This window comes from Plecotus auritus (genome assembly GCF_963455305.1).
Source record: "Plecotus auritus genome assembly, chromosome: 6".
Classification (NCBI taxonomy): domain Eukaryota; kingdom Metazoa; phylum Chordata; class Mammalia; order Chiroptera; family Vespertilionidae; genus Plecotus; species Plecotus auritus.
Window position 1 is genome coordinate 93,501,861 of NC_137773.1, and position 27,265 is coordinate 93,529,125.

Here is a 27,265-nt window from a genome sequence, read left to right on the forward strand (position 1 = left end):
GAGAGGCAGTGTGGGCAGGGGGCCCCTCTCCCCCTCCTCCTGTCTCCAGGAGCCAAAGACAAGTGTCCGAGCCCCCTTCCTCTCGCTAACGGCCCGTTTTCTGTGTCAGTGGCAAGTACCTCCTGTATGAGAAGAACGAGGTGAAGGCCCGGGACCGAGAGTGGAAGAAGTATGAGTTCCATTACGACAACGTGCTGTGGGCTCTGCTGACCCTCTTCACCGTGTCCACGGGAGAAGGCTGGCCACAGTAAGCGGCCTGGCCCGGGAGCCCGCAGGCAGAGCTCAGGCCAGGGGACAGGCGGGGAGAGGGGCTGAGAAAGACCTGGGAGGGGGCGGTTTGCTCCTGACTCCCCAAGATGGGGACCCTGCTAGATGCCAGGGTGGCGGGGGGGGGCGGGGCGCTGTCACCAGCACATTGACCTCCACGTGTGGTTGGGCTTCTAGGGGCAGAAGTCCAGCCCTCACTTAGCTCGCCAGGCCCTGAGCGTAGAAACCCAAAAACCTCCCGGAGCGGCACTGTTTCTAATTTACAGAAAGGCTCCTGTACGCAGGCAGTCACGTCCCCTTCACCCTTTCTGTCTGGTGAACACGAATCTCCGAGACGGGCTGTGGACCGGGCACGGTCCAGGCCTGACCGCGGGCCCTTCTCTCTGAGGGGCCAGGCCTGGGCGCCGAACCACACACGTGCGGGCCAGAGCCTGTCTTTGTGTGCAATTTGGATGTTGTTCATTGTGGGCTTTGGAGCGTTCATTAGGATGTATTAAAATATCGGAGTAAAATAGCACTTGCCTTGGTTATTGAGGATGTTGGCACTCCCTTATTTGTGCCCAAGGCAAGCGCTTCGCTGTCCTCGCCCTCATCCAGCTTCTCCCCCGAGATCTCGGAAGCGCCAGGTGGAGGCCGTAGGTGCCAGCGTGTGCCCTCAGCATCCTCACCTACCTCCTCTCAGCAGCCTGCTCCCCCACGCACACACTCGGCACCCACACACGTGGGCCAGTGCTAGCCCAGGAGGCACCTTGGGGTGAAATATTTAAAGATACCCCTTCCTCCACAGACTGCACTTCCATCTGCCAGAAAACCGTTTGCAGTGTGTTTAGTGACTTCGCTCAATAAGGCCGTTTATGGCTTCCTGCCCAAGGGCTGTCATCGCGAATGCACAGATCTCTCACGTCTGCAGCGCGAGCTGCACCCGATACAGGGCCCTGAGCCGTGTGCAGCCTCTGCACCGTGCGGAGCAGCTGTGCACACGCTCTCCCGCGCATCCCCATTGCACCTCCACAGCTCCTCACCTCCTGTGCTTCACACGCGTGCACACACACACACACACACACACACACACCACACACCTGCCTCCATGGCCCCTACTCACTCCTGGTTTCAAATCCCACTCGGCCACGTCCGAGTGGGTGGTCTTCAGCAGGTCACTTTACATTGCTGGGCCTTCGTTTCCTTGTATGCAAAATGGAGCCAGTAAGAACCTCCCTGAGAGGGTTGCTGGGAAAGTAAATAAACCGTTGAACATCTCTCTGGCACATAACAGGCTCGAAATTCATGGTTGTTAACGCTCCCCACAAAGGAGGTGGGGAGCCTACGGCTTCATAAAGTAACCATGGTAACTGGAGTCGGAAAACAGTGATTATTTTTCTTTCTTGTCCACTTTCTCTTAATATTTCTCTCCATTCCTGTTCCCTTGTCCCACTCGCCCCCGCCCCCTCCCCCCGCAAGGGTTCTCAAGCACTCCGTGGATGCTACCTTCGAGAACCAGGGTCCCAGCCCCGGGTACCGCATGGAGATGTCCATCTTCTACGTCGTCTACTTTGTTGTATTCCCCTTCTTCTTCGTCAATATCTTTGTGGCCTTGATCATCATCACCTTTCAGGAGCAGGGAGACAAGATGATGGAGGAATACAGCCTGGAGAAAAATGAGGTGCCACTTTCCAGTTGCATCCCCCATTTAAAAATGGACACTCCCCACCCCAATCTTCCCACATGCATATGTACACACAGAAACCAGCTTCTGGGGGCATGTGGGGAGGGAACTGCAGCATTCTTCCAGCAGAACCCCGTCTGCAGAGCAGCCCTTCCTGTGGTTTTCAGAGGAAAATACATCAGACAGAAGGTGTTTGTATCAGTCAGTTCAGTAACAAGCATCCCTGAGATCTCAGTGCCAGATAGCCATAACGGGGGTGATTTCCTGTTTACCTTTCATGTCCAAATGTCTCTGCTCTATGTCACCATTATTCACATTCCCTCCGAGATGCTTCAGATCGTCCAACTCTTGAGGCTTGGGCCCAAAAGTGGCACAAGTCACCTCTGTTCACATTTCATTAGCCCGAGTGAGTCACACATCCACGTGTGATGTCAGTGGGGCCAGGAATGTCCCCCGGGGAGAGGTGGTGAATATTTAGGAATGGAAGTCCAGCACACCAGAGAGGTTAGACATGGTCCTTTGTCCTCCTCGCATCATCCACGTGAAGTGGAGGATTTAGAATGCACCCTTCCTCCACTCTGTTGATACCTAAGACGTCATGACCATGATTCCTCTTGCCACACCTCCCTCCGAGAGGAGGAGGAGCAAAGTGTTCAGTAGGAAATAACGGTTGAGCTTCAAAGTGAAACTTTAGCTTAAATTTGGGTTTGGCCCAGTTTACAGCTGTGCCACCTCAGGCAAGTGGCTTAACCTCTCTGAGCCTCCATTTTCCTTGTCTGCAAAGTGAGGCGATTAATAGTACCCACTTCCTATGTCCGCTTAGGGGAGTCCATGAGATAACAGGGGGCAGATATGTCAGTGCCAATTCTGGCAGACGGTGACTTCTCAGGGAGCCATGGCTGGTGGGAGAAGAGAGCCATCGTGGGAGCTGATGGGAGTCCAGGGGTGCTAGCTGGGGGGCAGGTGTACCCGAGAGCCGTGCTGAGTTACATGGAGGGTGTTCGGTGTCCGGTGCTGTCCTCCGCCTGCTCTCACGCCACTGGCCTCTCTCCCGCAGAGGGCCTGCATCGACTTCGCCATCAGCGCCAAGCCTCTGACCCGACACATGCCCCAGAACAAGCAGAGCTTCCAGTACCGCATGTGGCAGTTCGTGGTGTCTCCGCCTTTCGAGTACACCATCATGGCCATGATCGCCCTCAACACCATCGTGCTCATGATGAAGGTGAGCCCCCTGGCACTGTTAAACCCGCGGCATCCCTGCCCCTCAGACCTGCCCTCCTCCAGCAAAATGGAACCCTCTGCTGTGAGTCCCCCAGGCCGACCGCGCTATTACCACTCAGCCTGTGCCCCAGCTGTTCCCTCCGCCTGACACACACTTCCCACCGTCTATCTGGTCAGCTCCTTCCAGGGGCACCTGCACAGCCCTTCCTCCAGGAAGCCTTCCCGGATCTCCCAAGACTGCACCAGGTGCCCATCTTTGCAAGCACCCTACCGTTACCTCCCATGCCCTAATATCAGTGTGGGTTGCCCGACAATCTCCCTCCCCAGCCTCTGAGCTCTGAGAGGCCAGACAAGTCCTGGTCACCCCTGAATTCCTAGGGTGCAGTGAGGTCTGGCTCAGAGGGAACAAGAGGCCCTTGCTAAATGTTTGATGAATGGCATGAGGAAGGAGGGACAGGTGAGGACCTTGCCACTCTCAGGGCCATGGAGCCTCTTTAGGGTGAAGAGTCAGAATCTTTCTGTGTGTGCTTTGGAGACCAAAGGCCTGGATTCGAGTCCAGTGCTGCCATTTAACTCATTGTTTAACCTAGCACAGTGACCCATGACACCTCAGGGGGTGTTAATAATAGCGCCTTCCTCTCCCCCCGCCTGCCCCCGGCCCCGCCCCAGGAGAGGAGGAGTGAATGAGAAAGTTCAGGCAAAGACATTAGCACATTTCTCGACACTTCAAAAACACGCAATAAACTGAGCTGCAAGTTATTGAACCGGTGAAAAATCAGTGCCTGTTTTCACTCAAAAACCCTCTCAGTAAGCAGCTCCTTTTGTTTTTCCATTGTTATGAGGATGAACACTTTTTTTAAAAAAATATATTTTATTGATTTTTTGCAGAGAGGAAGGGAGAGGGATAGAGAGTTAGAAACATTGATGAGAGAGAAACATCGATCAGCTGCCTCCTGCACACCTCCTACTGGGGATGTGCCCGCAACCAAGGTACATGCCCTTGACCAGAATCGAACCTGGGACCCTTGAGTCCGCAGGCCGACGCTCTATCCACTGAGCCAAACCGGTTAGGGCTGGGGGCCTTGTTAATGGCAGGTGCTGGTTCGGCAGGTCTGTGGTGGGCCTGGGGCTCTGCATTTCCACCCGCACCCCTGGGCCACGCCCTGAGCGTCCAGGCCCTCATGGACACCCAGTCTCCATCACCCATCGTTCCCCGTCTGAAACACTTGACTATGTCATCTTCATCTATTTTTTTCCTAATTTTTTTGATTGAGGTGATATACACATAACATAATGTTCACCATGTCAAAGTGTACAATCCAGTGACATTTAGTATATTCACTATGTTGTTCAGCTGCTACCTCCATCAACTTCCAAAACATTTCCATCCCCCTAAAGAAAACCCATCTCCATTGGCAGTCACTCCCCATGCCCCTCCCCCAGCGCCTGGCAACCACCAATCTACTTTCTGTCTCTGTGGATTTGCCTGTTCTGGACACTTCTATTTTTTTTTAATATTTTAAATTATAAACACCACACCCGCTGGCATTGCTCAGTGGTTGAGCAGCGACCTATGAACCAGGAGGTCCCAGTTCAATTCCCAGTCAGGGCACACGCTTGAATTGTGGGCTACCATCAATGATTCTGTTTCTCACTTTTTCTCCCTTCCTCTCTGAAATCAATAAGAAATTTTTTTTTATTATAAACACCACACTATTTCACCCTTAAGTTCTTCAATATGCATTTCTTTAAAAAGAAGATTTTCCGACATATTCTTATGCTTGAGAAGATGAGTGATAATTCTCTGAGAATCATATTAAATTGTCCCCAAAATGTCTTTTACAAAAAAAAGAAAAACAAAACGTCTTTTACGGTGAGTTGTTTTTTGAGCCAAGATCTAAATGACTACACATGGCCTCCGTTTTTGTCTTTTAAACCTCTGTGCTCACCATCCACACCTTTTCCCCCCACACTCTGGACTTTTTGGAAAAACAGATGAGCTGAATGAAGAGGGTTCCAGCTCTAGATGCATTGGTTTCCTGGAGGGGGGCGGCGGGGCAGGCTATAACTTCTCCCTCCATCTGTGGTATGTCCTGAAAGCTGGTAGTTAGGTCTAAAGGTTATAGATTCAAGTCTGATTAAATAGTTGGTCCAAGAATATTTCCCAAGGAGTCAGAAGAACCGTTACCTCTAGGGCTATGATCGACTGGGAGGGGATGCAGGGAAACTCTTTGGGGCCGGAAATGTTGTAAAACTTGGTGTGGGAGTGGTCTCATGGGAGCATGCAGGTAGGAATTAAAAGGGGTTCTGGGAAAACAAAGGTTCCTGCAGAGAGCCTGCTTTAGACATCCTCTCCAGCCCCACCCGGCCAGGCTGTCCCAGGATCGAAGGAGTTTTTATTTTGATGTGAAGAGCTTGCCTGGAGTTGGCTCCACAGTGGTCAACAGGGACACCAAGTGTGAGTCCTGTCTGGCCCCGGTTAGGACAGCCACAGAGCCGCCTCCCCAGACCCTGCCACCCACTGACCCCGACACCCTTCCCTCTTCCTACTCTAGTTCTACGGGGCCTCGGTTGCTTATGAAAATGCTCTGAGGGTATTCAACATCGTCTTCACCTCTCTCTTCTCTCTGGAATGTCTGCTCAAAGTCATGGCTTTTGGGATTCTGGTAAGTACAGCTTTAGGGCTAGAGTTGTGTGTTGAGGGGAAGCCCCAAGGGGCACTGGGTGCTGGGTGGTGGTCCACCCACCTGGCACCAAGAACCCACCCCAGGGGTGGCTTGAGCATCCTTCCAATGCCCACAGACTCTACTTAGACGTTCTTGCGCTTGACAAGTAACACCCATGACGCCTGGCACATGTTGACTTACTATGTGCAAGGCGTGCACTTATTCAGTCATTCCTGGAAATGACCCATTTTAGAGTAAGGAAACTGATCTCCAGACAGGCGTTCAAACTGTTGAAGCTGCGACCCACGGTGAGAAATGCATTTGACAGTGGAGCCCAGCACTCAGACATGCATATGGACAACCGAAAGGAAATGAGTGTCAGCCCTCATCACATGCCCTGTCATTCTCCTGGGCTCCATTTCCTTTTTTTTTTTTTTTTTTTTCTTTTCTTTTCCAAATGCAGTTTAGAACCCACTCACTGGACTTCATCTCCCAGTAATGCAAGTGATTGCATCGTTACCTTTTACCAGCTACTGACTGGACTTGAGCATTTCCTTCTTCCATCTGGCAAGCAGACAACAAACCCCTGCAGCATTAGCAATACAAATCACATACTTTCCTCATGCATTGTAGAGTGGCAGGGACCTTACAGTTTAGTTTGCACTCATCGTTGCTTCAGAATGCTGGTGGTTATTAAACCTTCAACTAAACCGTGTTTAATATGTTAATGAGGAAGTGCATTCATCATTAGATCACCATTTTGAAAATATTTTGATCACCATATTTCAATATAACGGGTGTTCTTGCCACCCCGGGTATTTTAGCTTATGCATTTAGAAAGCTTCCTCTGAGAAGGTCTTCCCAGGTGGCCAAGGAGGGTCACAGCACACAGAAACACTGAAGAAGGTCCCCATGAGTGACCAAGGAGACTTAAAACAGATGTCTTCCCTCTTGATCACCCCGTTAGCCTGTTTCTCTACAGAGAATGACCTACAGCACCTGGTGTCAGCCTGGGTCTCACCTGGCCTTCTTGAAGTGGCACAGGGCAGTGGTCGCCAACCGGTGGTCCGCGGACCACTAGTGGTCCGTGAGGTCCAAAAAGTTGGCGACCGCTGGTACAGGGTATCAGCTTTAACACCAGAGAGACCTCCATTGACATGGTTCCCAGGCTGTCACCTCACCTCTCCCCCGTCACTGCCTCTCTCTCAGAAGAACTCTTGCAAACCCTAAACACAAATAATGTGTGTCTGGAGACTGAGAGGGAAGCCTGGCAGTGAAGGGTTACAATCAAGCTCACTGGCCCGCCTCTCGCCTCCAACACCGCGTGGCTGCCAACTCTGCTCCCTCTCAGAAGTACTTTGGGAGATTTTTTTTTTAAATGGGATCCTGCCCCAGACCCATCCCCAGAGATTCTGATCCACTTGGTCAGGTAGAGGCTCCAAATCTGGTTTTTTTTTCTTTCTTTTTAATTTTTTAAATATATATATATATTTTTTATTTCAGGGAGGAAGGGAGGGGGAGAGAGAAATAGAAACATCAATGAGAGAGGATCATCGATCGGCTGCCTCCTACACACCCCACACAGGATGGAACCCACAACCTGCGCATGTGCCCTGACTGGGAATTGAACCCTGACCTCCTAGTTCATAGGTTGACCATACTGAGCCACGCCGACTGGGCAAATCTGTATTTTTTTAAGATTTCATTTTATTTCTTTTTATTGCTGTATTTATTTATTTATTTATTTATTTATTTATTTATTTATTTATAGAGAGAGGAAGGGAGGGAGGGAGAGAAACAGTGCACGGGACGATGGTCCAACCAGCTGAGCCAAACCAGCCAGGGCCTGAATCTGTGTTTCTAATGAATCCCCCGGGGTGTCCAGGATGCTGCCCAGGCTGTCAGACCCCAAGCTGAGCACCAGCCAGGCAGGGGAAGCACCTTGCAGCCAGGCAGTGGCACCAGCTCAGCATTCTCGCCCTGGGAATGCCACCAGGACAAGTCACAGCCTGTGTATGGGGAAGGGCGTGGGCTCCGATGTTCCCATACCTGGGTGCGAATCCTGCCTCAGCCCCTCTAGCTGTGTGGCCACAGGCAGGGCACTGGCCTCTCGGCTCCTGTGTCCACACCTACAAAATGGAGAGTCCTGGGGGCCCCGCCCAATGCAGCTGTCAGGCCATTCTTCACTCCTAACCAGTCTCCTGGTGATGATTTCCCTCCGGGCGCTGGGCTCCATCTCCCAGCCCATGGCAGTCCCTGCACCAACCCTCTCTCTACAGTTTAGATGAAGCCCCAGGATCCCCAGGTTAAATTTAGGCCGGAGAGGAGAGCCTTGTAGTCCAGGGGCTGGAGGCCTGTCACTGCGCACCTAGGAAGCTGTCTTCCTTTGGGCTCTCCGAGAAGCAGAACCTGAGACAAGGATTGAGTGAAAAGAATTTATCAGAGAGGCGACCCCAAGAAACACATGATGGGGGAAACAGACTGGGAGTGAAGGGGAGGGGTATCCAGCACAGGTTGCAATTCTGCTGAGGCCCTCCAGGGGGCAGCAGAGGGTCATCAGCATCATTCCATTGACAGGGAAGGGAGCTGGAGTATTTATCCTCCAGTGCCCATCAGCCATAGTGAAGGGCTGCCCCCAGGGGACCTGTTAATTCCCCAGCAAATACACAGCCTGAAAAAGCCCCTGGGAAGAGTAACCAAGGTGCGCAGTCTTGTAATATGAAGGAAGATGAGCAGGGCCCCAGCAGCACCTGCTAAAATACTGTAAGTGCCATCAGAACCCACATTGCTTTTCGATAACTAAAATAACAACGTCCATCTATTGAGCGCCTACTGTATATCAAATCCCACTCAGACTCCATTATATGATTGCTGTTACACCCTATCATCCAGAAGAGGGAGCCAAGACCCACAGAGTCCAACTCGGGACATTTAACTCAACCTTGCTGAAAGAATTGATCCTGGGAAGCACAGCTCTAAAGCCTGGGCCCTTCTCTGGGAGGCAGAGGGGCTGCTGCAGGCTCAGACACTCAGGAGGAGCTGAGCACTTAGAACGCCCTGGCCTCTGCCTTGTGAGGACGCTGGGAAGGCCTGTGTTTGGCATGAGTCTCAACGAGCCTTGGGGGGCGGGGGTGGGGCGTCTCAGCCAGACCTGTAGATCCAGGCAGGGGTACTGCTTGGTGTGGGCTCAAATCACGTGGAATATTTCAGTATTTTAACAACAATGCACTGTACCTGTGTGTCCCAGATGAGCCAGCACCCAACCCAGGGATGTACCAATCAGGACCTATCAAGTCAGCTACAGTAACAAACAGCCCTCACATCTCAGTTGCTTAAATCAACAAAGGTTTTGTTGACACTCAGTGGGGGGCAGGGAGGAGGGACTCTCTTTGCCTATAGATACTCAGGGACCCAGGCTCCTGGAGCAGCCCCATCTGGCATGTCACAGGTTGCCAGGGTTAAGAGAGTTCTGACAGTCCTGACTGGCCAGGATGTGACTCGCATGGCCTCTGCTCACAGCCCATCGCCTAGAACTAGACACCGGGCCCCATCTAACGACTAAGGAGCCAGGACAAGCAGCCTGGCAGGTGCCCAGATGGCCTCTGTACCCTTGTTACTGTTTCCCTTCTCCAGATAAAGAAGTGGAGGCCCAGAGGTTAAGTCACTAGCCCACAGACACACAGCTGGGAGGTGAACCCAGTGACCGCTCTCTTTGGGAGTGTGCTATGTATACAGTCCTGATTCCGTAAGATCCTCAACATAGACTCCAGACTCAAAGTCCCAGCCTGGGGTCAAATCCTGGCCCTTCACTTCCATGCTGCTCACGGACCAGGCCAGTGATGACTTTACTCTCTGAGCTTGTCACCTCGTGTAAAATGAGTGATAATCCTTGTTTTTGAGGTCTTCTCCCTAGCAGAGCTGACGAGGGCCCTGGAGGCCCCCTCTGGGGTCAGGCAAGCCAATGGCAGGCCTGGGTTCTGCCGAAGGGCAACTCAGAGGAGCCCGCTTAGTAGCATTGTGCTACTTAAATGGCCAAGACTGTCCCAGGCACTTGGGCTGATTGGAGCTGTGCCCCCGGCTGGCCTTGGGGGACCCAGCATGAGCCCTGAGTTGGCATCTCTGTCTTGTGGATCCCCATTCTAGAATTATTTCCGCGATGCCTGGAACATCTTCGATTTTGTGACTGTTCTGGGCAGCATCACCGACATCCTCGTGACTGAGTTTGGGGTAAGTTTCCCGCCGACTTCTTTCTGGGCAACTCCTGGCTGGGAGGGGGCGGGGGGACGGGGAAGAGGTAACCCAGAAGCAGCAGGTCCCGACAGCCACAGCTGGCTCTTGCCAGCACTCGGCTGTGAGCAGAGAGGGTAAAGCAGGGCCCCCAGAGGCAAGGTGCCCGCTGAGGAGGGCAACTCAAGAAGACAGGGGTTCCCAAAGCCACAGCCATGGGGCCAATGCTGCAGCGCAGACTCCCCTGCCCCAGTGACTTATGAATAAACGTGGGCTGAGTGCACTGAGAGAACTGAGACCCTTAAAAGATCCAAGGCTGAGCCCCACCCCAAACTCCACACAGTGTTGGGGGCCCAGAGGGAACCAGCTTCAAATCCATTCTGCCTGAACTAACACCTCCTGGTTCATGGGCAGGAGGGAGCCGTGGCCCTTGGGCCAACCAAGGGACACCACTCCCAGAACCTTGGGAGGGTCCCAGGACATCCACCCTGCTCGACCCCCAGACCTGGGGGATTCCCCACGTGGGGGTCTCTGGACTGGCCCCACATTGTCCTTCTATCTTGTCTAGAAGACTCGGGGCCCCAGATCTTCTGTTCAAGATCCCTCCTTGGCCATTTGCTAGTGAGCCCAGGCTTGAGGGACCTCAGGAGGTTGTGGGGAGAGCAGGATCCTCAAAGTGGGGGAGGGGCAAAAGCAGAATGTGTCAGAGCCAAGGGCCGGGGTGGTATCCACCTCATAATAACAGCAATAAAAATAACAATGGCTGACAAGAATGGACCATTTGTCTGCCAGGTATTGTGCCAAGCATTTTACATGGATTCGCTCATGGTATAGGTGTAGGGCTCAGCATATAAGTGAATTCCCTTGGAGAGTTAAACTAAGAATTGGAAAGCAAAGACCATTCATGGAGGAGGGAAGGCATCCAAAACCCAGCCACTGTGAGGAGCTGTCACCTGCCCAGGTGCTGAAGTGGGGGTGGGGGCTGGGGAGAGAGACCTGGCCTGGATTGGTGAGGGGCTGTGGACTAGGAGGAGCAGAACCCCTAACAGAGACGAAGGGCCAACGCAGGAAGGAAGCATCTGGGGAGAAGTACCCAGCCTTTCTCTCCTAGTGCTGACTCCTGCCAGCACCTCCCATTGGCCAAGCCCAGCCAGGAGGGAGCAAGAAGACCCGGGAGCCAGAGCGATGCTCACAATAGGCAGAGAAGAGCAGAGGATAGATCTGAGTGGGGTGCTGCCCAAGAAAGAGGGTGTTGTACCATTTCACAGATGAGGAAACTGAGGCCCGGTGTTCAGGAAAGAGAGACACCTGCCTAAGTTGACACAGCCGGGCCTGGTGACTCCTGAGGGGACATTGGTGTTTCCTGGGGTGTCCCCACATGTGCCCCCAGCAGAAGGAGATCAATTGGCCCACTCTCCGTCCTGGAAGACTGGCAGGGCTGGGGAGCTACACAGAAGAGAGGGCCGTTCATCTCCCAGCACTCGCACCCAAGTGGTATCTTGGCCACAACTCTTTGCCTTCAGCTCCAGTGATCCAGAAGTTCCCCTTCCCCACATCCCACCCATTACTTTCCTCAAGAGAGGCCGTGCCCACCTGGGGTCTGTCCCTATTGGGTTGCCCCCACCTGGCCGCTGTCCCGTGGCAGAGAGCCAGAGCCTAGACCTAAGTTTCTAAGAAGTCTGAGCTCCAACTGGCTTCTTGCCCTCCGACTGAGCTCTAGACCGCCTTGAACCAATGTCCCTCTGGGGCAGGAGGTTGGAAAGTGTGGCCCACCACCTCAGTAAGGCAGGTGGAGAAAGTTGGTTATCACCTCCAGTTACCAATAAGAGATCCATAGGGCTGAACCCCAACAGTTCGTCCTCCTGGCTGCAAGACATGGGGGGGGGTTCAGGAGGATGGGGCACAGGATCCAATTCAAGGGCATCGAGACCATCACAGTAGTCAAACAGCCCTCCCTCTGAGTTGTTTGACGTTGAGCAATGGTCTTACGTCTTCTCAGCCTGTACATAGGGGTCACCCTAACTAAGCCCATCAGATCTCCCATTCGTTCATGCACTCGGTAAGCATGCATTAAGCACCTGCCGTGTGCCAGGCATTGTTATAGGTGCTGGAGACAGAGCAGTGAACAAATCAAAATACATAAGAATGCTGCCTCGCCCTAGCTGGTTTGGCTCAATGGATAGAGCATCCACCTGCGGACTGAAGGGTCCTGGGTTCGATAAGCATCAAGGGCACATGCCTGGGTTGCGGGCTCGATCCCCAGTAGGGGGCATGCAGGAGGCAGCCGATCAATGATTCTTATTGTGGATGTTTCTATCTCTCTCCCCCTCCCTTTCTCTCTGAAATCAATCAATAAAAAGAATGCTGCCCCCATAGGGCTGACATTCATAGGAGAAAGATGGCAACTTTTAATAAGTCAGAGCCATCAATGCGAAGTGCTTGGCACAGAACCTACCAGAAAATATAGTTCACAAATGGTGGCTTTGTTATTGCCATTATTACCGTGGATGTACTTGAGTTTTAGTTTGTTCGCCGGCCCCTGGCTCTCAGTTAGAATCATTTGGAGGGAAAGCTAGAGGGTGGGTGTTTGGACCCTTTAAGAATGATAAACTCCCAACCTGGAGTCGGGGAGGCCTGCCCTGCCAGGCAAGGAGCCATAGTCACCCCTTCCTGCCCCCCAGGTAAGCCCGCTAGGTCTGAGGCAGGAGGAACCAGACCCTCGGGGGCAGGTCCCAGGGTTGGGGGGAGAGGGCATGAGACCCAGTGGGCCTCAGCTGCTGCCCCTAAGTGGCCGGGGTGACGTGGGTTTGCTCTGCGTGCGATGGATAATGACTGTGTTTCTTGTCTTGTCTCTTTTCATGCCTGCTCTTTAAACTGTATATTGGCACAACGCCGTCTGAAAAACTCATCCAATCAAAATGCACTATGAAATTCATTTGTTCATCCATGACGTGGTCTGTGTATTCATACACCAATGACTATCTCCCAACCCACCACCACCACCCCCACTCCCCGCCCGGGAACCGAAACCCATTGGTTTTTTGGCACTGGTTACAAATCAACCTAAAAAACGCTGAACACGCCTCCCCAACTGTCCCCGCCCGCCCGCTCCCCCTCCATCTTCAACATCTGCATCTAGAATCCGGTTGGTGTTACTTCTTTCTGAAGTCTAAATGCCTTACATTAACTGTGAACGCATCTTCTCGCATCAGCGCTGCATGTCACGCCCTGGGCTTTCTGACTGGGAGTGCCTGATACCCCCTCTTACTTTCCGCCCCCCACCCCGTCTGTCTGTCCCTCGCCCCCCATCTGTCTGTCCCTCTCTCCAAACCCCCAGCCCCTCCCTCCTCTCCCTCTTCATTCCTAGAGTTTATCTCTCTCTCTCTCTCTCTCTCTCTCTCTCTCTCTCTCTCTCTCTCTCTCTCTTCTCTCTCTCTCCTCTCTCTCTCTCTCTCTTCCCCCCCCCCTCTCTCTCCTTGTTTTCATTGGGTTCTGAATTGGGGTTTTCTGTTTGGCTTGATTTGCATATTTTGCAGAGAAAAGGATGGGTTTGCCAGGACAAGTCGGCTGGCTGGGCCTCCAACCCCATTGCTTACACACATCTGACACTCGGAACCCTCAGCTACCCTCAAATCACTCCAGTTCCCTGTTCAGGTCCATGGAGCCTGAGCCCCAGGAAAGGTCCTCCCATCCCTGCCCCATTCTCAGCCCTTGCACTCTTTGGGCTTGATCACCAGAGATGAATCTCCAAGCCTGATTGGGGTTGGGGGGGGCGGTCTGAGGGGTGGGCAGCGTGCAGGCAAAGACTCTCAGGCGAGGGAGACTCAGAACTGCTAAGGCTGGGGTCCTAGCTGCTTCCAGATGGGCCGGCCCGCCAAGGCCATAAGCCACCGGGGGTGGGTCCCTCTGGGCTGTGGGTGAGAGGGGTACCTGGAGGGACGCGAGTCTGGCTTGACCCGGAGGTGATTAGGGAACGCCAGGAGGCCGGGTTGGGGAAGAGCATGAGTGTGTGAGGCGCCTTTAAGGACACCCTGGAAGGAGTCGGTAGGCAGGTGGTTTTGGGGCTGGAGCTCAGAGGCGGGTTCTGGGCTGGAGGGGGCAGGATTTCTCCAGAGCCATCGGGTGGGTGGTTCCCCGGTCCTGAGCGCTCGCACCCCTGAGCACGCCAGCCTTCGGGGCCTGCACCCCGCCCAGGTACCCTAGAACCTGGATGCACAGGGCAGGGTTGGAGGAGAGGACAGCTGCTCCTTGTGGCCTGTGGACGGGAAGATGGAAGCTAGAAAAAGGGAAGTTGCCGGAAGTTCTGTGAGCACTTGAAGGACTGGATGCAGACGTGGGAAGAGGGGGAGGGGTGGATGAGGGCAGACTAGCACCTTCCCTGCCCCATCACTTGAGCCTCTCTCATCTCCACCCCTACCTCCCATGTGTCTCCCTCCCCCTAGGTTCCGCATGTCTCCGCACGCATCTCCCCGCGAGGCCCCTCGCTTCTCCCGCATGGTGGCAGGCTCCCCGCTCACCCCAAGCCCCCGAGGCTGCTTCCAGGGCCCGCCTGCCTCTGCATGCTGAGCGAGTCCACATGCGTGTCCCACCCCACAAAGGGATGGCTTGTCCTGTGGGGATGGATAGGAGAAGGCTGGGGACACCTGGTTGAGCTGGGCGGCCAGGCAAGGCCAGGAGTCAAGTCAGTGGGGCACAGAGTGTGATTCTCAGCCCAGCTGGGTGTGGGGCTCATTCAGGGAGCTTGGGACATTGTCAGTGCTTAGCCCATTGGGTTCAGAGTAGGATCTCCCAGTCCCCACTCCCATCCTAGAGACATAGGGGCTAACTAGTGTCCTAGACTTTGCCAGCAAATCCAGAGGCATCTTGTCCGCCCCATAAATTCCTTGAGCCCCATCACTGCCTCGGCCCCAGGCCAGAGCAAGTGGGTACAGATTTGGGGCTGGGAAGCCCTGGGGAACCCACCACGTAAGATGCCCATATAATTTATCATCCAAGCTTTTGAGACCTAAAGGGGTGCTGTGACTGTCAGGGCAACCTGTGTGGTCACCCCTGTGCCACTTGGGGGTGAGGGCTGAGCTCCACGGGGTCTCCCAAGTCCGGGTTAAGGCCTCTCTATCGCAGCCCACCGGCTGAGTGCACAGCAGGGGTGGCCATGTCTGCGGAGACAGGGCTGAAACGCAAAGTGCTTCTGGTGGCCAACAAGGCGCCATAAGCCGGCAAGCAGGTGCCACTTCTAGAACAGGGGCCTTTGGCAAACCGGAGGACACGGTCCTGCTTCGAGGTGGGCAGCCACACCTGAGCCCCAATTAACTGCTGTCAGGCCGGAAGCAGGTCCAGGGTTGCCAGAAAGCCAGATTTGGGGGGTTCTGATTTTTAAACAGTGCCAACTACTTTTCAGTACAAAACTGCTCAGGCCTAACAAAATAACACTGTCAACCAGGTGCTTAGATTTGGTCCATTTGTGACTTCTAGGGCCTTGTCCCCCACCAGTGCCCCCTGAGGCCCCAGATGACAAGTCCCAGGACAGTTACATAATGACCAGGGCCCCAACCCACCAACCTGGCCGGCTGCCTCCCACCTCCCCCGCCCCCTGTTGTCTGGCCCCAGGTTCTGGCTTGGGTGGGAGGAGGTGAAGGCAGTAACTAGGTAGGGGTCTTTGAGCAGAGGCAGGGGCCACCCAGGGAGGTCCTGGGGGCAGGGACGGCCCACCTCCCCGCCCCCAGCACCGCCCCTGGTGGGCCTGGGCTGATGGCCAGCTCACCCACCCACGGGCGCTGCGTACTTCCTGCTTCCCGCAGGCCTGGTCCCGTGCTACTCCACCCAGCCCCAGAAGCTGAGAAGCCATCCCTGAGAGGGGGGAAAAGGGCCCCAAATGCATCTTCTCCGACTCAGCGGGCAGCGAGGACTCGCCCTGCAGCCGAACAACCCCAGCTCCCTCCTGTCCTCCCCATGCCCGCTCGCCAAGGGGGTAAGAAAAGATGCTCTTCCACTTCTCCAATTGGCTCGAGTCCTCTTGGCCGTGGGGTGAGGTGAGGGCGGGCAGGAGTGGGTGGGCAGCTCGGCAGGGCAGGGCAGGGTGCCCGGTGAGTCCCACGACAGATGCATTTCTGGCCTAGAGCGTAACATGCCCTGGAACCCGCACCCGTCCACCAGGCCTGAGTGCGCTGGCCCCCCACCCTGCCCGGTGTTTGTGCATCGTATGTGTGATGGATTTGGCAACTTGACCCGCTTGTGTCCTATCGTCTCAGTGCATTTGGTTGTTGGGAGAAACAAAAACCATCTCGATTTTTTTCCTGATTGGATGATTCGGATATATTTTCTTTTCCTTGTTCTTTTGTTATTTCTTCCCCACCCACCCCCTACCCCTTTCCTTTCTATCCTTTTTTTCCTTTCCTTTCCCCTTTGCGGATGGGCTGGCAGGGAGGGCTTATGCTTTCTGAGTTGATGCCTTTTCCTCCTTCCCCCCACCCCACCCCACTTTGTCCCTTTTTCAAGTTTTTTCCTCTGCACCATTGCATTAATAGTGCTTTCTCTCCTCTCCCTCCTTATTTGGGGTCTGGCTTGCTTTTTCCTGTTGGTTGGCTTCATGTAGGGTCCTCTGTGAGTGGTGATGGCTCTAAGCCCCTGGGGGTGGGTGGATGGTCACCCCTCTTTCTCCATTTCCCCAGAATAACTTCATCAACCTGAGCTTCCTCCGCCTCTTCCGAGCAGCCCGGCTCATCAAACTCCTCCGGCAGGGTTACACCATCCGCATTCTTCTCTGGACCTTCGTGCAGTCGTTCAAGGTGAGTCATGGCCCCTGCTCAGGGCTGAGAGGGAAAGCAGCCCCCACCCCCACCCCACCACCCCCACCGCTGTACGCTGTAGCTGAATCTAGAATGGAGGTTGGCGATGCTCACATGGTGCCTCTTGCTGAGAATGTTGTCTGCAGGGCTCTTGTCTGACTTCCTTCCTACCAGGCCCTGCCTTATGTCTGTCTGCTGATTGCCATGCTTTTCTTCATCTATGCCATCATCGGGATGCAGGTGAGTGCTGGTCCCCACTGATGTTCCCAGGGCCACCCAAGGAGGGCCACTGCCCTTACACAGAGGGGGGGCGGGGGCCCAGTTCAGAGAGGCAGACATGGGCATTGAGTTGGGGTTCCCTGGAGCCACTGAGGGGCACATCCGCCCCTGGTCATCGCCCGCCGACCCCCCAGGTGTTTGGCAACATTGGCATCGACGTGGAGGAAGAGGACAGTGATGAGGAGGACTTCCAGATCACTGAGCACAACAACTTCCGGACCTTCTTCCAGGCCCTTATGCTTCTCTTCCGGTGAGAGGCGGGCACTTTCATTCTTCATTTCCGGTGGGGGAGTGTCCTTTTCCTTCTCTTCCAGTGGGAGAGGCGTGCCCTCTGTCTTCTGTGCCCGTGAAGCTTGGGATGGGCATGGGGGACCCAGGATCCCTGGTGGGGTAGTAGCTGAAGGCCCTGGGGCTCAAACATGAAAGGCGTTTTCAGGCATTGTCTCATTGACTCCTCCTGACCATCCTGAGGTGGCTGTTCTTGGCAGCCCCAAGTGACAGATGAGGAAACTGAGGCTTATAGACTCTGAGGCCTGGTTCTTCATCCTGGCTACATGTTAGAGTTCCTTCTTTCATCCATGGGAGCTTTATTGAGCACCTACTGTGTGCCAGGCACTGCTGTAGGTACTGGGAACAAGCAGAAAGGGACAACATTCTCTGCCTTCTGGAAACTTATATTCCTGTGGGGGAGACAATCAGTAATAAACGGTAGAGGATACTAGAAGGAGATAAAATTTAAAATTAAGAGGGAAATGAAGGTACAAAAGAACAAATAATGTATGATTGTACTTAAATGGGCAAACTCAGAGAGAGAGAAAGAAAAGTGGAGTAGAGATTGTCAGGGACTGGGAGAAAGGAGAATGGGGAGTTGTTATTTAATGAGCACACATTTTCAGATTGGGAAGATAAAAAGGTATTGGAGGTGGATCGTGATGATGGTTACACGGCATTGTGAATGTGCTTAATGCCATTGAATTATACATTTTTAAATGCTTAAAACGATCAGTGTTATGTTATATACATTTTGGCACAATAAAAAAAATTTTTTTCTCATTTGACAACAAAAAAAGGAATGGAGGGCTGGTATGTCATGCCTCCCTGAGTGGGGTGATATTTGAGAGAAATAGGCAAGGAAGGGAGCCATATGGATATCCCAGGAAGGGCAGTCCATGAGAGGGTATGGCACGTGCAAAGGTCCTGAGGCCGAAGCATGGCTGGCATCTTGGAGAACCAGGAGGAGCCCAGTGTGCCTGGAGCAGTTACCCAGGGAGAAAGTAGTAAAAGATAACAATCACCTGGACAGAGGGAAGTCTTTTAAACGAACCTATGTCCTCAGGCCCCAACGAGACCAGTTGAATCCAAGTCTGTGATAGTGAGGCATTGGCATCAGCATTTTTACTCCCCACCCCACTCCCCATGGGCTTTACTGCACAACCAAGAATGAGAGTCCCCTCCCTGAGCTCCCAGAGAAAAGAGGTGCTTACCCGGGGCTCACACCCGTGCTGGTCCAGCTCCAGAGCCCAAGTGCTTAACCACGGTGCTCTGCCTCCCTGGGAGGCAGTTGTGTCCAGGGCTGGGTGCCCAGGTCCCTGATGCCCCTCTCTGTCCTTAGGAGTGCCACCGGGGAGGCTTGGCACAACATCATGCTTTCCTGCCTCAGTGGGAAGCCGTGTGATAAAAACTCTGGCATCCTGACTCCCGAGTGTGGCAATGAATTTGCTTATTTTTACTTCGTTTCCTTCATCTTCCTCTGCTCCTTTCTGGTGAGTCTGTGGACATGTGGGGGTGGGCTCCCCAGAACTGGCTCCCTCCTAGGGGTGTGGATCTCTCTAGAATGTGACTGTGTTGCAGACTTGCTCCCTCCAAGGCTTCTGAGCCAGCCAGGGTTTCTCACCCTCAGCACGTTGGCAGGTGGGGCTGGGTCACGCTCTGTGGTGGGAGCCGTTCTGTGCATAGCAGGTGGTTTAACAGCATCCCTGGGCTCGACCCACTAGATGCCAGAGGCACATGCCCCACTACCCTTGCAGTTGTGACAACCAAAAATGTCTCCAGACATTGTCAAGCGTCCCCTGGGGAAGGGAGGCACAATCTCCCCCTTTTGAAACTCACTGGGTATCTTGCGGGAAAACCTAGTGGTGCTGAGAGCTTCCCGGGACCCATTTCATTGAAGTGTAGGAGTCTTCCACCTTCTCTCTCAGAGCTGGGTGCCTTCCTGTGTACGATCAGGAGGCAAGAAAGTCAGCCACTTAAACATCCTCTGGGGGCTTGGGGCTTTGCAAAAGATTGCATGGATTCTCACTAGTAAGAGATAAATTTGCTGGAAGGAGGAATCTCATAGGACCCAAGGATAAGAAACACTGCAAGAGACTGAACCCAAGAACCAGTAAAGAAAATAAAATGGATGGATAGATAGATGAAAAAAGATGATAGGTAGGTAGGTAGGTAGATAGATAGATAGATAGATAGATAGATAGATAGATAGATAATAGATAGATCAGGAACCACAGCAGCTGCCTGCTCCATCCTGATTTCTCTTTCTCTCTCACTCTCTCTGGGGCCTCATCACTATACCCCCTTTTGTTTTCTGCTCTCCCTAGAGTAGTCACAGCACAGTCAGAACAGACACTATTCAGGTATTTCAAGCAGAGGGTATTGAATACAGGGATTGGCTACACAGGGTTGGAAAATGAGACCTACAATGTGGAAAGCACCAGGGATTGCTAACTGCAGGAATGCCAGAGGTGGAGTATTAAACAGGAAAGAGCCCTAACTGGTTTGGCTCAGTGGATAGAGCGCTGGCCTATGGACTGAAGGATCCCGGGTTCAATTCCAGTCAAGGGCACGTGCCCGGGTTGCAGGCTCGATCGCCAGGAGCGGGTGTACAGGAGGCAGCTGATCAGTTATTCTCTCTCATCATTGATGTTTCTCTCTCTCCCTTTCCCTTCCTCACTGAAATTAATAAAAATATATAAAAGAAAAATTTAAAAAAGGAAAAGAGGGTGTTACTGACCAACCCAGCTGCCCCTGGCACCTTCAGGAGTACTAACACGCTAGCTGTCCACTGCCCCTGGACCACTGCAGATGGTACTTGTTTCCTGTGACTGCTGTGACAAAGTATCACAAACTTGGTGGCTTAACACAACAGGAATGTATCCTCTCGCAGTTCTGGAAGCTAGAAACCCAATCAAGGTGTTGTCAGGGCTGTGCTCCCTCCAGAGCTTCTAGGAGGGATCCTTCCTGGTCTCCTCCAGCTTCTGGTGGCCCAGGCATCCCTCGGCTTGCGGCAGCATCCCTCCAGTCTCTGCCTTCATCCTCACATGGCCTTCTCCGTGTGTTTGGTGTCCAGATTTCCCTCTAATGAGCACAGTAGTCATGTTGGATTTAGGGCCCACCCTAATTTAGTATGACTTCATCTTAATTTGATGACGTGCACAAAGATCCTTTTTCCAAATTAAGGCCGCATTCACAGGGACCAAGTTTTAGGATTTGAACGTGTCTTTTGGGGGAGATATAATTCAACCCACAACACAGACCCTTGCACGAAGGAGGAGTCTCCTCATTCCTTTCTCTCCTCCCAAGTCTGGTTTCCTGTATGTGGGAGATGTTGTTTGCAGACCTCGGCCCAGGCACCAGCATCTGTCAGCAAAAGCCCAACACACCACCCTCTTTCAGACTAGTAACCTCAACAGAGAGACCTACACCCTCAGGCTCACAGCCGCTGACCCAGGAAGGTCCATTGCCCAGATTCCCAGAAGAGAGAGTCTGCATGGGCCAGCACAGCCCCTGGCCAGAGTCACCATTGTCCAGCAGCTGTGTGTGTGTAAAGGGACAAGATCTCACAACGCAGCCCATCTGGGAAGGGCAGGGACCTAGAAAATATCTACAACACTTGACCCCCGCCCCTGAGGGCAGGAATTTTGTTCACTGCTGTGTAACCAGTACCTAGGATAGTGACTGGCACACAGCAGGTGCTCAATCAATATCATGAAATGATTCATTAAAAATAGAATCACTAAAGTTAGGGGCATCTAGAATTACATGTCATTTATTAAACACCTATTATGTTCCCATCTAAACATATGTGTAATGCCTACTGTGTGCCAGACCTTATGCTAGGCACTGGGGGTAATAGGAGAGAACACAGCTCTCTCACTTTGCAGGGGGGTGATGGGCAGACAATTCAGCACAGATAGCAGCACAATCCGATCTGCGCTTTGATGGGGGAAATTCGGACTGAAGGAAGATTTCAGAGTGGCCCACAAGGATGGTGAGCAGGAGTTAGACTACATATTCATCAAATTGGTTGCAAGTAACATAAACTGACTTAAGTAAAATATGCAGTTCACTAACTTGTGTAACTAAAAAGTCCAGATGAGGCTAGAACCAGGCAAGTGGACCCCATCATCTTTGCTGTTCTCATACTTTCTCCTTATAGAGGCAAGATGGCTGCCAGACTGCCAGCAAAAATCCCAGGGAAGGCTCTCATTGGCCACCTTGGGTCATGTGCCCTTCCCTAACCAATGGCGTCTAAGGAGCCATGAGATGGGGGTCAGCCACACCCAACCACAGCATCCAACTGTAAAGGGGAAGTTACCCAGGTTGCCACTAAAGAAGCAACTTTTGCAAAGGCCTGGAGGCAAAACTGTTGCAAGCCCCCCATGTGTTACGGGCCAGAAGAACACCTGAAAAGGAGCTACCAGATGCAGATGAGAGCAGGAAAATCCATCCATCCATCCATCCATCCCAGAAACACAGGGTGGGACAAAAGTAGGTTTACAGTTGTGTATATGGAAAAGCATACAGTAATTAATAAATGATTACTAATAAATTATAAAACCCACAGATAATCTGTTTCATATACTCACAACTGTAAGTACTTTTGCTCCAACCTGTGTTTGCTGAGTGCTTGCTTTGTGCTGGGCCTGGGAACACGGTTCTTGCCCACGTGCGGCCTTCACTTGGGCCTTGTTGGAGGCCAGGTATGGGAGGGTTTAGGGTGATGGCAGTTCCCTTGCTTTTGGCCACCATTTCACACAGCCTCTCTCCCCTCTCTCTCCAACTTCCTGTCTCCATCTTCCTCTGTCTCCCTCCCACATCTCCATTTCTCCATCTCTCTGTCTGGGCTCCTTGTGAGAGCATGTGCCTTTCCTCCCTATCCCTTACCCCCTTCTCTTTCTCTGTCTCCCTTTCTCCATCTTACCTCTCTCCCTCTGGACCTCTGTGTAAATGTGTTTGGATGGGTTTCGCTCTCCCCCACTCCGTCTTGGCCCCTGGGGTTCCCACAGATGCTGAATCTCTTTGTTGCTGTCATCATGGACAACTTTGAGTACCTCACTCGAGATTCCTCCATCCTGGGTCCTCACCACCTGGATGAGTACGTGCGTGTCTGGGCCGAGTACGACCCCGCAGCGTGGTAAGGAGTCACCCCAAATCCTGCAGCCACACTGCCCACCTTTCTCTGGTTCTGAAGCACAGGCTAGGGCAGGCTCCAGATCTGGGGGCATTGAGTCCCTGAGGAGCCAGCGGGAATCTCAGGAGAATCAGTCTAGAGCAGTGGTCGGCAAACTGGGGCTCGAGAGCCACATGTGGCTCTTTGGCCCCTTGAGTGTGGCTCTTCCACAAAATACCATGGCCTGGGTGAGTCTATTTTGAAGAAGTGGCGTTAGAAGTTTAAGTTTAAAAAATTTGGCTCTCAAAAGAAATTTCAGTCGTTGTGCTGTTGATATTTGGCTCTGTTGACTAATGAGTTTGCCGACCACTGGTCTAGAGGAAGGAAATGAGAATTCGCACCCTCACAGACCCCGGGTTCAAAGCTTCGGGTACCAGCCCTGCCCAAGCCCCAGGCTTTCTGGGAGATGAGGGAGGGAGTCGGCCAGAAGGAGTTGGTCTCCTATGAGTCTCTCCTGCCCCTCACTGTGAGGCCTCCAGATGGTGAGGACAAGTTTGCCAGGCCCCAGGGAGGAAGCCAGAGGCCTCTCAGCCTCAATGCTCCTGGGAGTGTGGGGGTGGGATCTGGCCTCGCTCCCTTGGCACATGAGATTGGCTGCAAGGTCAGAGTGGCAAAATGCAGCTTCTGCTGGGGTCCCAGGACCCTGGAGCAGGTGGTCACACAGCCAGGGAAGAGGACACAGAGCCTCAGGGGCTTTGCATCTTCATGGTCACAAAGTGAGTGAGCTCTCCCATCTCTGTGGGCACCAGAGCGCCTTTCCCGGCTGCCAGGCAGTGGTTTCGGAGGGTGAGTGCCATCCTGCGCATGGGTACTGAGCGCCTGCTCAACACCAAGCACTTGCAGGACACTCAGAGGCACCGTCCTGATGCTCAGAGCCCATTGGCCCCCGACTGGAGATTCTAGTTCAGGCCGAGTGTGGGGCCTGAGAAAGCATGAATGGGCACCTTTCGGGGCCTGAGTGCTGGAGGGGAGGCCTTACAGGGAAGGTGGGAGGAGTCATCCTTGCCATCCCTGCAGCCCCGCAAGTCCTCTGTGACCGAGAGGCTGGGTGAGCCGCGGGTCTGAGACTTGATTTTCAGCTGGTTCCTAACTCTTCCTGTTTTGATTTTAGGTCACAGCAGTTGGATGCTGTCCCCCTGTCCTCTATTCCACGAGCCCCCTCATCCCAGTGTAGCCCATGTAGATTGTGCAGGAGGGAGGTTCAGAGAGAGCCATAGAGAAGGTGCCCTGAGCCCATAGCTCTGGGCACACCCCAACTGAAACCCTCTGCCCCCTGGGGTCTGTGAGTGACTGATCCCAAGCCTCCCCCACCCCTTCAAGCCAGGGGTCCCTAGTCCCTGACATTGTGATCTCACTGCGTGCACAAGAAGTCAGCGTGAAGGCAACTTGACCCCTGTGCCTCCACTAATCCCCTCTCTTCTCCTTTCAGCGGTCGGATTCATTATAAGGATATGTACAGTTTATTGCGCGTAATATCTCCCCCTCTCGGCTTAGGCAAGAAATGTCCTCATAGGGTTGCTTGCAAGGTTTGATTTCCACTAAAACCTGCTAGCATCCATGGAATGAGTGTGGCTTGGGGTTCTTCAATATATATATTTCACATATATATATATATATATATCCAAAAAACAGAGCCATCTCTCTTTCTCTTGCATTAAACTAGAAAATTCTCTTAGCCAACAGAATGCAGTCACTAGACTTGATGAAGCATGGAACATACCTCTCTGTTCCCTTCAGCCATTCTGCTTGCTCTTAGCTGAAGCTGCCCATCCTAGGGTCTCAACGGCACCCCAAATCAGACATCCAGGGGGATCGTAACTTTGCTCTCCTCCCCCCACCATTACCTCCACTCTCTCCCCCTCCACCTTTTGCCTCCCGAAGCCCCCAGCCCTCCCACCACCCCCGGTCCCTCCTCCCCATCTAGGTCCCCTCAGAGACCAGCCTCAGCCAAACCAGAGAACTTAACCCAGTTTTTAAAATAACATCAAACGAAAGCATTGTTTCAGGCCTTCCAAAATGAGGAACCTCCCCGCCCCCCATTCCCTCCACTTTCCACCAGAACTATAGCTCAGAGTCAAAACTGAATCTGACCTTTCTCTTTTCTCTCTCTCTCTCTCCCTGCTTGGAAGCAGTGAAATAATATTTTTTTAATTACCTTTTCTTCCATTTTTTTTCTCCTCTTTTCCATTTATTTGAAACACCTATTTTATCGTTCTCTGCATCTTTCTATATTTTTTCGGCTCCTGTGGTTTTGGTTTTGGTTTTGGTTTTTTGTTTTTTTTTCTTCTGTTTTCTCCCCTCCCTCTGCCCACCCTTCCTTTGGTTCTCCGTCCCGTCCCCGTTTTTGTTTTCGGTGCTGCCAGGGGCCGCATGCCTTACCCGGACATGTATCAGATGCTGAGACACATGTCTCCGCCCCTGGGTCTGGGGAAGAAGTGTCCGGCCAGAGTGGCTTACAAGGTAGATTACCTTTGCTGACCACCACCGTCCGGGCACCGGGGACTTTTCCGTGCTGGCCAGGAACACCAGCCGAGTCTCTTTTTCCAGCGTTCCTCTTCTTCCTTTTTTTTTTTTTTTTCTTTTTTCTTTCCTTTCCTCCTCGAGTAAATGGACCGTGACCATTCCTTGATCTAAGGAGCACACCGTGTCCGTCCTTCTGATGAGTGTGTTTGGTGTTTTGAGACTCCATTATGGCCGACATGCGGGGGGGAGGGCGGAGCCCCCAGTCCCCTTGTATTTGGTCTCCTGGGAACCAAATTGGACACAAACACACTTCAGGGGGGATCCCCACCGTGCCTCCTTTCTGCCCACCCAGAGCGGCCCCCACTCCCAGGCCGGGGCAGGTACCTTTTGGCAGGGGTCTTTGGCCCCCAAAAAGTCATGACCCTCGCCCCACCTTTTATATCTTGAACTCCCAGGTCCAGCAGCGCCCTCACCCCCACACACACCTGAAGCTGATCTCTGACCTAGGGCCTTGGGGGATACAAGATCCTGAGGAACACCCACAGCCTCTCCCCCCTGCTCCTCCTGCCCCTGGAGTTGTTTCCCCAGCTCCTGTCCCTATGCCACCTACTACCCCCCAAGACCACCCAACATGCCTCTCCATTGTTCCAGAGTGGGCAGGCAGGCCGCAGCTGGACCCCTGGACCGTGGCACCCTGACGCAGGCCATGCACGCTGCCTTGGCGGGAGCCTGGGGCGGGCAGGCACCTTGGCCGACCGGGGTTGGGGTGGGGTGGTGCATGCTGGCTGAAGGAGCGAGGGTCCTGCCACCAGGCGGCTGGGCCAGCCACCCCTCCAGGACCCCATCCCAGAATCTACCTTGGCACCCAAGGACCAATGTTCTGTTTCCTCCAGCTCATCCACGAAAAGTTCAGGGATGACCTTTAAAGTCCTCCCTAAAAATATGAGTACTCCATCATCCCATTCTCCCACCCACCTTGGTCCACCCTGTGTCTGCAAGAGTCTTCCCTCCCATTCTGCCAACACCATTCCTTCCTGCCTCCTGTAGTTGCCTCTCCACAGCCTCGTTCCTCCTCCTCCCTCTATGCTCCCCTCCTTCCCAGCCACGGCCTGGAAGAGGCCACCCACCAGCATCTCAAAGACCCCTGCACCTGTCCCCCATCTCTGTAGTCATCCTCTCATCCTTTCTCTTGGTCTCTGCTTGTCTAAGTGTGTGTGTGTGTGTGTGTGTGTGTGTGTGTGTGTGTGTGCACGCACGCACACACATGCACATGCCCTCCCAAGAGAGAGGGAGGGAGAGCCTTCCCTCTGGCCTCTGTGCCATAAGATACCTTTGTGCAAAATTGAAAAGAGCACCCTTTCCACAGAACACTCTGTCTGCTGGGAAATTGTAACCCAGAGACATGGTGAGAACCAGATGCTTTTCTGCTGGCAGCTGGGAAGCTGTCGTTTCAATGCACGAATCCACGGTTTCTGAGACAGGGGTCCCCTGCGCGATGCGCAGCCCGCACAGCTGTCCCCGTGGCCCGTCTGTGTGCCTCTCCATCTGCCGCCTCCCTCCCCACTCTGCCCCACCCATTTCTTGTGTCTACTCTGGGTTTGTCACCTCTTTCCCCTCGTCCAACTCTGTGTTTCTTGCTGACATGTCTGAGCCCTATGTGAACCCCAAACTCACCCTCGACCCCCACCTCCGTGCCACCCCAGCCTGGGCTGGTGCACCCCAGCCCAGCATTCTCTCCCACATCACCAAGCAAGGGCCCGGAGCCCCTGCCTGGGACAGGGGAGTCTTCTCTTCCCTGGGCCCCGGGAGCACTCCTCAGCCCTCCCCCCTCATCACACAGCCACGACCCAGACTCACCCTGAGATCACTTTCCACGGAGCTATGAATGAGTCTCGAGATTCCGTCTGCACGTGCCCGTCTGCCGTTCTGTGTGTGATGGCCTGGCCTCGCTGCATGTCTGCGAGGGGCCCACCCCATCGGCGGGGGGCCGCCCGCCTGCTGCTTCTCAGAGAAATGATGTGGTCTGTGCCCGTCTGGTCTGGTCTGGGCCGAGTGGGGGATGGGGACGGAGCCAGTGGCCCCCAGACGGTGTGGCCGTGGACCCCTCTGCCTGGCTGTTGCATGTCTGCTCTGATCCAGCTTGTGCACTTCTTCTTTGGGGTGAGACAGAATGGAGCTGTCCGGGAGAACTCTGGGGCAGGGCGAGGATCTGGGCCACCTGGGAAAGCCAGCTCTAGGGTCCAGC

The 27,265-nt window shown here is 53.5% G+C and overlaps 1 protein-coding gene across 3 annotated transcripts in view; it reads left to right on the forward strand.

The window, feature by feature from the left end:
- Positions 1-27,265, forward strand: part of CACNA1A (calcium voltage-gated channel subunit alpha1 A) — a 309,019-nt gene that overhangs the window by 264,656 nt on the left and 17,098 nt on the right. For 2 of the 3 annotated variants that reach the window (XM_080671829.1, XM_080671828.1), the window contains 11 exons: positions 110-247; positions 1,726-1,927; positions 2,988-3,152; positions 5,707-5,817; positions 9,961-10,044; positions 16,713-16,829; positions 17,004-17,069; positions 17,243-17,358; positions 18,721-18,871; positions 22,394-22,521; positions 23,987-24,083. In XM_080671829.1, the coding sequence (XP_080527955.1) occupies positions 110-247; positions 1,726-1,927; positions 2,988-3,152; positions 5,707-5,817; positions 9,961-10,044; positions 16,713-16,829; positions 17,004-17,069; positions 17,243-17,358; positions 18,721-18,871; positions 22,394-22,521; positions 23,987-24,083 (1,375 nt within the window). Of the gene's footprint in view, positions 1-109; positions 248-1,725; positions 1,928-2,987; positions 3,153-5,706; positions 5,818-9,960; positions 10,045-16,712; positions 16,830-17,003; positions 17,070-17,242; positions 17,359-18,720; positions 18,872-22,393; positions 22,522-23,986; positions 24,084-24,920; positions 25,018-27,265 lie in introns of all 3 variants that reach the window. The other variant, XM_080671827.1, reaches the window with a different exon arrangement.